Source organism: Cupressus sempervirens, chromosome 1 (genome assembly GCF_028749045.1).
Source record: "Cupressus sempervirens isolate cs-2001-9-10 chromosome 1, ASM2874904v1, whole genome shotgun sequence".
Classification (NCBI taxonomy): domain Eukaryota; kingdom Viridiplantae; phylum Streptophyta; class Pinopsida; order Cupressales; family Cupressaceae; genus Cupressus; species Cupressus sempervirens.
In genome coordinates this window covers 224,257,165-224,266,717 of record NC_143118.1, presented here as the reverse complement: position 1 = coordinate 224,266,717, position 9,553 = coordinate 224,257,165, and the positions used below count along the sequence as shown (strand labels likewise).

General features: G+C 36.3%; 1 protein-coding gene across 1 annotated transcript in view; it reads right to left on the bottom strand.

Moving 5' to 3' along the window:
• Nucleotides 1-6,743: 6,743 nt before the first annotated feature.
• The window catches only part of LOC149576969 (low-temperature-induced cysteine proteinase-like), a 73,220-nt gene continuing 70,410 nt past the window's right edge, over nucleotides 6,744-9,553 (bottom strand). The window contains exons 2-5 of the mRNA XM_089821287.1: nucleotides 8,403-8,638; nucleotides 7,962-8,102; nucleotides 7,304-7,738; nucleotides 6,744-7,177 (exon numbers count right to left, since the gene is read on the bottom strand). Coding sequence (XP_089677413.1) covers nucleotides 7,118-7,177; nucleotides 7,304-7,738; nucleotides 7,962-8,102; nucleotides 8,403-8,638 — 872 coding nt within the window. The 3' untranslated portion in view covers nucleotides 6,744-7,117. The remainder of the gene's footprint in view (nucleotides 7,178-7,303; nucleotides 7,739-7,961; nucleotides 8,103-8,402; nucleotides 8,639-9,553) is intronic.

Here is a 9,553-nt window from a genome sequence, read left to right as displayed (position 1 = left end):
GTCACTTCCTCACCATCCACTTGGGTTCTTGATTCGGGTACTTCACACCAAATGGCTTCATCTAAGGAAGAACTTGCATCCTTAGAGCCATGTACTATGCCTTCTATTTTGATGGGTGATAACACTCTTGTTGAGGTGTGTGGGAGAGGGTCTGTTGATGTGGGGGACGGTACATTCCATGATGTTCCTTATGTACCCTCATTGTCAACTAATCTCCAATCAGTACACCAGATCACTCACACGGGTTTAGGCAAGCGGGTTGAGTTCACTCCTAGTTCAGTGGAGATATGTGAGTTGCACAATGATTCTATAGTTGCAGTTGGGAGAGCAGATCATCAGTCACGACTCTATATGTTTTCTCACTTTGTTCCTGATCCTCCTTTGATTGTTTCACTCACTCACTTTAATGATGTGAGTAGATTATGGCATGAGCGGTTTGGCCATCTTAACTTCCACTACTTGCATCAGCTTAACCAGCAAAGCATGGTCACAGGGTTGCCTTCTACTTTGACATTGGAGTCACTTGGAATACATGATGGGTCAGATTCACTTGAGTAGTCTTCTACCTCCACTTCTGATGCTAAGAGTGATTCAGTGGACTCACCTCCTTCCTCTCCTAGTCATCATTTACAGGTTGATGATTCTCCTCTAGATTCTCCATCTTCCGGTCCACTTTGGGCTAGACAGACCTTGCAGTTTACAGGTGATTGGGTTGGGGATCCATCAGATACCAAGCAGACTCGTTCACAATTCCAGGATGCTCTACATATCTTCATTGCTACTGCCTCAAATCCACAGTCCTTTCATGAGGCTTCTGGTATTTTTGAGTGGGATACAACTATGCAGGAAGAGTATAGTTCCTTGATGAGGAACCACACTTGGGATCTTGTCCTTTTTCCTAAGGGAAGAAAACTTGTTCGATGCAAGTGGATCTACCAGACAAAATTTGCAAGCTTTGCTGGAGGTGCGGGATGCTACATCTTTTGGGGGGGCCTCTTCCTCTCACTTGGAGTCCTAATCTTCTTTGGGGAGTCTCTTTTCTCTCTCTTTTGGGGGAATTTTATGTACATGGGTACCTCATCAGGCTTGACTTGCCGGGACCCATTTCTACATTCACCTAAGCTTCGCTTATGGGGGGGTGTTAGTGTAGTTTTTTATTTTTCCTATTTTGATAGGTTTTTCCTACACTTTTAATAATCTCGCTTAGGTTAATAAAGCATGTCTTATTAGGTGAATGGTTGTGAGGTGTCACCTTCCTACATGTGAGCATCCATTAGCTATCTTGGGAAGATACTTTGCTATCTTTAGTCCGATAGATGGTTGCTCCTCATTGGTTGGTGTTGCCACCTCCTCCCTCTTCCTAGCCTATATAAGCATGCTACCTGGCTTGTATTTGTATCTCTTATTTTTGCATCCTCTTAATGCTATTTTGCTTTCAGCATTTGCATTACTCTCTTGGAGACTAACTCTATGATGCTATTTTGATTTTGTATCATTTGCATTCATAGTTTAGATATTTACTCTTTGCACTAGTTTTCTGGGTTATTAATCTTTTCAGATTCTAACACCAACTTTGTGAATACAAGAAGCACCAACTTCCAAAATGAACAAATGAGATACAAAATCAGAGGATCGTCTTTATTACAACACAAATCATGGATCACTAGTTTCAACTTCTTGTTGAAAACATAATGCAAGATATACTTCTATTCTCCTCAAAACATCCATAATCTAAATATATTTTCTTTTTCCATTAAAAGATTTGATCAAATGCTGATATGAATGAATGAAGACGCAATATATAACCCTTCTTCTACCTCTGATAAACTTCTACAATAAAAATCAAATCACAAATATGAAAATAGAAACATAAAGCATTACCCTCTTCTTTGTTGTTAAAAATATGTCTGCAAACTGTTTGGTCTGTAAGGAATTCCACACAAATCCTGTAACTTCTGTCAAAACCACCTATTGGATGTTTTAGAAGAATATATCATCTACTTATAAACCAAGAAAGTCAAAATTTTGGAGGTAGGTACATACCCCAAACTTTCATTAGACCAAAATTGCTCAAAACTGCTAAAATTGTCAAAACAATTTGATAATTGTTTCTGATAAATAGACTTTTTCTCTTTCTGTACATGTGTTAGCAAAAACTAACAAAAACTCATTTTAGATAACTCAAAGAACTTTCCAAAAAATTATGATAGTTGGGGTCTAATTGATAAAAGAACCCTGTCTACTTTCTAATAGACCAAAACTATTTTTTATATTTGTTTTCTAAACCAATGTGAACATTAATTGTTAATTCTATAACACTTAAGTGTTTGTCTTGAATATGTTTTGAACAATATTGAAGGACATCAAATAAGATAATTACATGATGTTAAGCATACCATATGCTCATTATAATTAAATTATTGACATCAATGACAACAATCAAAGACCAAATACCAAGGGTTCAACAACTTACATATTTCAATGATGACATTGCCCTAAAATTTGCTCAGACCCTCAAGATTAGTGTAGCTAATGTGAAAGGGTTAAGGGTAGAAGATGTTGTTCAGGAAAATATAGTTGAGGTAACTAGTTTTCCAGCTCTAGGGGAGAACTTTCCATAAATGAAGGATGTAAGAATAGCTTGTGCCCAGTTTACCCATCTAGACAACCTTGCTCTACAGATGGATAAATAGGGCATAAGTAGATTATATTTGCCAAAATATTACATCCAAAAAACCACATATGTGATGAGTATTTGACTTGTAAAAGAAGTCTTTCTTTCATTCGCTTCACTTCAAATTGCTTAGACATACATGCAATAATGAGAGGATGAATGTTTCTAGTGTGTTGTATAATTTGATATTGCATGGTGCCAATGAAGTCCAACAAGGTAAGCCCAACTCTGTGTCACATCATCATTTGATCAAAATTTTGGCAAAGAAGTCCTTAAGTGAAATTTCAAATATATTTTGGCAAGTATTTGTTACCCTTAAAGAGTTAAACAAGAGGATGTAGGTTCTAGAGGAAAGTCATTGACCTATAGGGTTAGCACACCAGAAGGAACCTTTAAATTAGAGATAAACCCTCAACTTCAAGGACCCAACCTAAAGAAACTCTTACAGCTAGATCTGCAACTGAGCCCCCAAACATTAAAAAGCTTCTATGTTTATATCTCACTGCAAAGTTCTATTAAGTCTAAGTCTACAACTAGGAGAGCAAAAGGAAAACAGAAGGAAGATGGAACTAGATAACGAAGGGGTAGAGAAACAAGATACTATAGAAACTCCATCTAGTTCCAAAAGAAGGAAGATTGATACAAAATACTCTCCTACAACTATTGCAAAAACTAAGAAACCACCTAAGAAAACTAGTAAGGCTTTTGGGGTTAGTGAGGAAACACTGACCAAGAGAAGCCATAGGCCAAGAGGGAAACCCCTAAAGAGAACCTAGCAAAAACATGTAGCGCATTTATTGTTGTTGAATCCTCTACATCTATGGATATAGACAAAGGATTAGAAACACGTCAAGGAGAGGATAACATACCAAAGGAGTCAGATGTTTTCATGGAGCACCATATTCCACAAGAACAACCAATTATTATAAAAGTTCATATTTAACAAGGTTGTGGTTTGGATGGTCTTGCCAGTTTGGTTGTTGCAACACAACAGATAGCTAAGATTGTTATCATAGTCTGGACTGGAGGTAAGATAAATACTCCTCTAGAGCACCCATAAATAGAAGTGGAAGAACTTGATACTCCTCTTGACCTATCCACTCCACTTGCTAGAGGATTAAGTTTGTATAAAGATATGTAAATTCAACAAACTTAGTGTAAATTGGAAAAGGCTAGATTGCATAGGGTCAGAGAAAATCAAAGAATTTAAATTTAGAATAAGAAACGTGAAATCACTAAGCTCAAGGATAGGATCACCATAATTACAACCATGATTCCTAAGCTTATGTAATATAGATTACCTGCCAAGGTCTATAGCCTTTATCTAAATGAGAAATATTTGAATCTCGGGTTGATGAAGGTTGTTGAAGGGTTAAATCCTTCCATGGAAACAATTGAAGAGTTTTATGAAATGTAGACTTGTTCTTCTTTAATAATAAAGAATTCACTCTGTGAATTTTATTTGCATAATTTTGTTTTATGATTGAGAGAAATGAATGGATGGTCTTTTACTTATTAATTGCCTCTACATGGTTCTTCCATTAATTGAAATGAGTGTATGTCTATACCCTTGAACGTCATGTGCTCTTGTTTGGGTTGCATGACTATCTCCATGAGCACAATGGGGTGAACCAGAGGGTACTACATGGTCGGGTGGTGTGACACATCACTGTTGGGGAACATTGGGGAATGATATACAGGTGAACCGCATTCAGAGTCTTCAATTTGTGCTCCATTACACTTCTCTATCCTAACTCTCTTAGTTTGATGCATTTGTAGTTATGTAATGTAATGGATTATGCAATTGTAATCATGTTATTATAATCTAGTAAATTGGCCTTGAACATCATGCATTATATACCCTTGGTGAGAGTATGTATTTTAGTTGTACATTGGATTCAGTGAATTTTCATGTCAAATTTTCTCAGTGTTTGGGATGGAGATCTCGGATTAGTGTTTGAATTGACTTTCTTGTGCCAATATTGACTAGTGTCTCCACCTATTGAGTTGCACCTCCAACCTACTTATTTGAGAATTTTGTCTTAGGGTCGTCTCATTGCAAATTGACATGTACGTATGGAGACTAGCATTTGCACATCGACATTTTCACTTCTATGGGCTAAGACAACAAAATGGTAAAAATAATATCTATAGATTTTTATGTGTCTATAGAATGTCGCCTAGGTTGTCTGACGTCTTCACTTACCTATCAACATCTCCACATACCTATTGGCACCTCCACCCAATTTTATTTATGGTCTTGTTTCTTGCTTATCTTTGGATGTCATGTTGTTTTAGTATTGTTATGGCGTAAACGATTAGAAGAACTTCTATGCTTAATCATTATAGGGATATTTCAATTGGTATCTAAAGCAAATATTATGGTTACTTTAGATTAGAAGATCAACCTTGTCACCTCTACTTGTAGTAGTGTGCCTTTGATTGGCTTGGTTTTGTAATTAACTTGTTGAACCTAATCTGAGTTATTATGGCAACTCGAGGAACGTGGGATTTCCATTTCAACAACATAGTTGGGTGTTTTGGAACCCTTTGAAGTGTCATAAGACTTCCCCTTGTACGTGATCATTGTATTTATCTTGTTGTTTGCAATGTTATGTTATGCATGTATTAATGCATTTGTCCAAAAAAATGCATGTTTTACCCTTAATTCTAAGGGTTCCTTTGCAGCATATTACAAGTATTGTTAAGCTTTAAAAGAATATGGAACACCATGTTATAGGGTAATCACCCAAGTAAAAGCATGTGTAGGTTGAAATGTTACTTATGTTATGCACATATTAATGCAATTGTTAAAAAAAAATGCATGTTTTGCCCTTAGTTCTAAAGGTTCCTTTGCGGCATATTACAAATATCATCAAGCTTTAAAAGAATATGGAACACCATGTTATAGGGCTATCACACAAGTAAAAGGATGTGTAGGTTGAGAAGGAAGACAAGTGTGAATTCAAGAAAGTAACTACAAACATCGTCAAATTTTTCCTATCCATTTTGCTAATTTGTTGAGTGAATTAGCCAATGGGGTAGGTTGGTGTCCATAATTGTTTTGCATAAGCTTAAGAGAGTGAGCTGGACAAATTTCAAGCCAAAACAAGAGGAAATTTTGAGATTACATGTGGGTACTTGGGAGTCCTCTATTTGGTTCTTTGTTTGGAAACTTTTAAGGATATACAATCTAAAAGCCCCAAGGAATTAGATCTTTGGACCATTGGGGTCATGTCAATCTAGCTTGTAAAATGCTATCAAGAAACCTAATGGAGGAGGTTAGTGTCAAATGGGCATTATAGATATTTTTTTTGTAAAATGGCCTACTTTGATGCTTATTGTGAAAGTTTAGGGATGATCTAAGACATCTTGGAATCCTTTTTGGCAAATAAGACATCGTTGGGGTTTGATTCAACTCATCGTGGACATCATAAATGTAAATGTTTCAGGGGAAAAATCAACGTGAAGAAAACCAAAAAGTTGAACATACTTGCACATTAATTCCTTTCAAAAAAATGTGTTATTTCAGGGGAAAAAAATTACACCTTGCTACGAGTCCATATGCAAAAGTTATGACCTCTTGAGGAACTAGATCAATGTGCATTGTAAAGCGGTGAGCTTGTGTTCTTCACAACAAATAATTCTTCACGCACTTGGCATTATGAGCCCATTTCAAGCTTTCTTTTGTTTAACACAACAAATAATTCTTCATGCACTTGGCATTATGAGCCCATTTCAAGCTTTCTTTTGTTTACAACTACCCTATAATCACTAAAAGCTGTTTCTGACGTGTTATCTATTTGGGAGCTTTGCTGGTTCCTTGGCCTTCCATGTACATCTAAATTCATACAACAATGATTTTTGTCAAAATTTTATGTCTTTTTTCTAACTTGTATTGATTTGTTACAAGCTTGTAGCCTGATCCTCTACTTTCATACTCATTTCCAAAAACCTGAGATACATCGAATTTATTCAGTTTTGGGTGTATCATCTTCAAGAAGGCCACAAAGCATTAAAATTAAAATTGCTCGAGGCAACTAACTATGAACAATAAAACATCCTGAAATTTGTGTGTTAAAAACTATCGGTCAAGCTTAGTTCAAGCATTAATGATCACAATGCACATTAGTGAACAATGGTTGAATAAGAATGACAATCTGATGTCAACATGGAATGCCACGGAACAAACATTAGTCACTCTGCCTCCTTCAAATTATCTAATTTTGTTTAACTTTTGAATACATTTTGCTGAGGTTCCAACTGCCGGTGATCTCTAATAAAAAAATGTAATCCTATTTTGCAGCCTACAACAAAATTTAGGAAGGATAGGAACAATTGAACAGTAGCGGCTTGAGCTAACCATAGTCTCCAAACAAAAGCTAATCCGATGTTATAGGTGTCATTATAACTCTTCGTGTAGGAATATTTTTACCAATGGTGTCATAGAATAGAAGCTCTTGTCCTAGAAAAACCATTTAATCTTGTCGCATTTCTCGAAGCCTGCAAATTAGCAAGACATGAATAACAATCAAAAGTTAGGATTGAATATTATTTCCCAGGAATCAAATATGCAAATTAACTCCTTGATTGCAATGCCCACTTTTTTATAGAGTTCAAGTAACATACCTTCACACACTGTCGATTAGCCAAGTCACATATGGGGTGATCTTGAGGGCAACAATATTTTTGATCTTTACAGCATATGGCAGATTCAAACTTACAGCAACCCCAAGTTATGCAGAATCTGAAAATGTGCTGTGTGCAACAACATGTGGATCCAGCTGGACAATATCGAAGTGTGTCACACTTAACTGGTGTAGGGATTGGAGGGGGTGGTGGAGGATTTGGGTTTGTTTTAATTGGATAGGATGCTAAAGTGTTGATTCCACATATGCCTTCAGGAACATCTGTGTTTCGGACCATATAAGAATAACCATTCCTGCCCCAACTTTTCCCCCATGAATTTTTTACAATCCAGTATGCAAGGCCATTTTCTGAACCATAACCAACTATCAGTGCAGCATGGTCTAGTGAACTTGTGCATGGACCGGTGAAGATGCCCTGTCAAATGGGAAAATAAAAAATTATCATGCCCTATTACTCTCTCACCTAAATCAGTTTAGGTATGAAAACCAACAGCTAAATCAGTTTAGTTCTAAAAGCAATTCAATTCACCACACTCTCAGACACCTATACAATCTTCAAAGGAATACCTAACAAAAACAAAATTTCAAAAAAAATTGACAGCAGCTAAATTCATTTCCACAATTTCATCAGGACTTACATCAGAATACAACTGGAATGCTCGTCCCCCACCAGAAATGCCCACACTAACAGGTTGTTTTGCAACTGCCTGCTGCAAAGCTCTCTCATTGTTTGCTGGTATATCTATGTAATCATCTATAGTCACCACTCGCCTATTAACCTGAAAAAAATCACTTAAATATATTCAAAATTCAAATTTCTATATATTTTATAGCGGTCAGTGATTTTAAAGAACATTGAACATGACAAACTAAATCCTATGGTAATGATGCAAATGTGTGACGCATCACAATTAGAAGCCATTTGTGCCTAGCTTTTTTCAATAAAGTACCTTGAACACTATTAGTATTAAATATTGAAAAACAGTGTAGAATCATGCTACAATACGATGAATTATCTAATTGTGAATGACAAATGAGATCACAAACTACAAAAAGATTTGTTTGAAAGCCAGTTGCACCTTTTTTCTGTTACAAATCTGCTGGGCACCTACATAAGGATAGTCCTCCTCTGTGTCAATTCCACCATTTCTTATTACCCATTGAAAAGCATAATCCATAAGTCCTCCATCACAACCACTATTATAAGATGTGTCGCAATCACACAACTCTTGTTCAGAAAGGCTAACCAGAGATCCTGTAAAAATACTGTTTATGCCTTCAATTGCCCCTGTTGTTGAAAAAGCCCAACAATCACCTGTACATATAGACAAGTCCTTTACCATTTCCATAGAGAAGATAACAACACACACTACACTCGGAAATAACCACACAACTGTGACTTCTCTGTCAAGATAAAATACTCTCCATGACAAAGATGACCAAATGGCAAATTACACAACCCAAATACTATGATAAATAATGCTATTATAAATCTTCGGCATGAACATTTTGTCTTTTGGTCATTATTGAAATGGTTATCCACCATATTTTTGTCAAACAGTGACTGGAGCTCACAATATTTACAAAGTAATCCCTAACACCAAAAAGAAGCTGTCTGCAGATACAAAAAGAAACTGAATCCTTATTGATAACTCATTTGAGACAGAATCCAGATTTAAATTGTGTATTAGATAATTAGGGCACAAAAAATTTCCTCATACAAGGTTTGGATTAGAGCAATCTCTTGTCTCAATGTTTGCCTCCACTCATCAAGAATAAATTGCAACATTAGCCAGGAGAAATTATTGTAAACCTCCTCGAAAAGCTAGAGGCAAGATTTTTAAAATTGTCTTTTCCTAAAGTTGCTATAAACTAGTTCCCATAGTTAACAAGAGCTTTGTCTTGGATTTGGGGAGCATTGGACCGTGCAACTAAAACTCCAAAATAACCTTAAAAGTTCACACAGGCCCCAGTATTCATATCATACTAATACTTGGTTTGTCTGGTTTTAACCTGGAAGTTATACTCTTAACCCATCAGACAGCGAACATGAACACTCGGGACAGTATTCTTGAGCCTCAAGATTGAGCAAAGGCATTAGATGAACATAATGAAAAAATGTTGACCATTCATTCCCTTGTCCACTAAGCTTTAAAGAATGGACACTACAATGTCTGACGGACAAGTGCCACACATGATCTCATCACTAAGACAATAAGTTGGCAAGTTT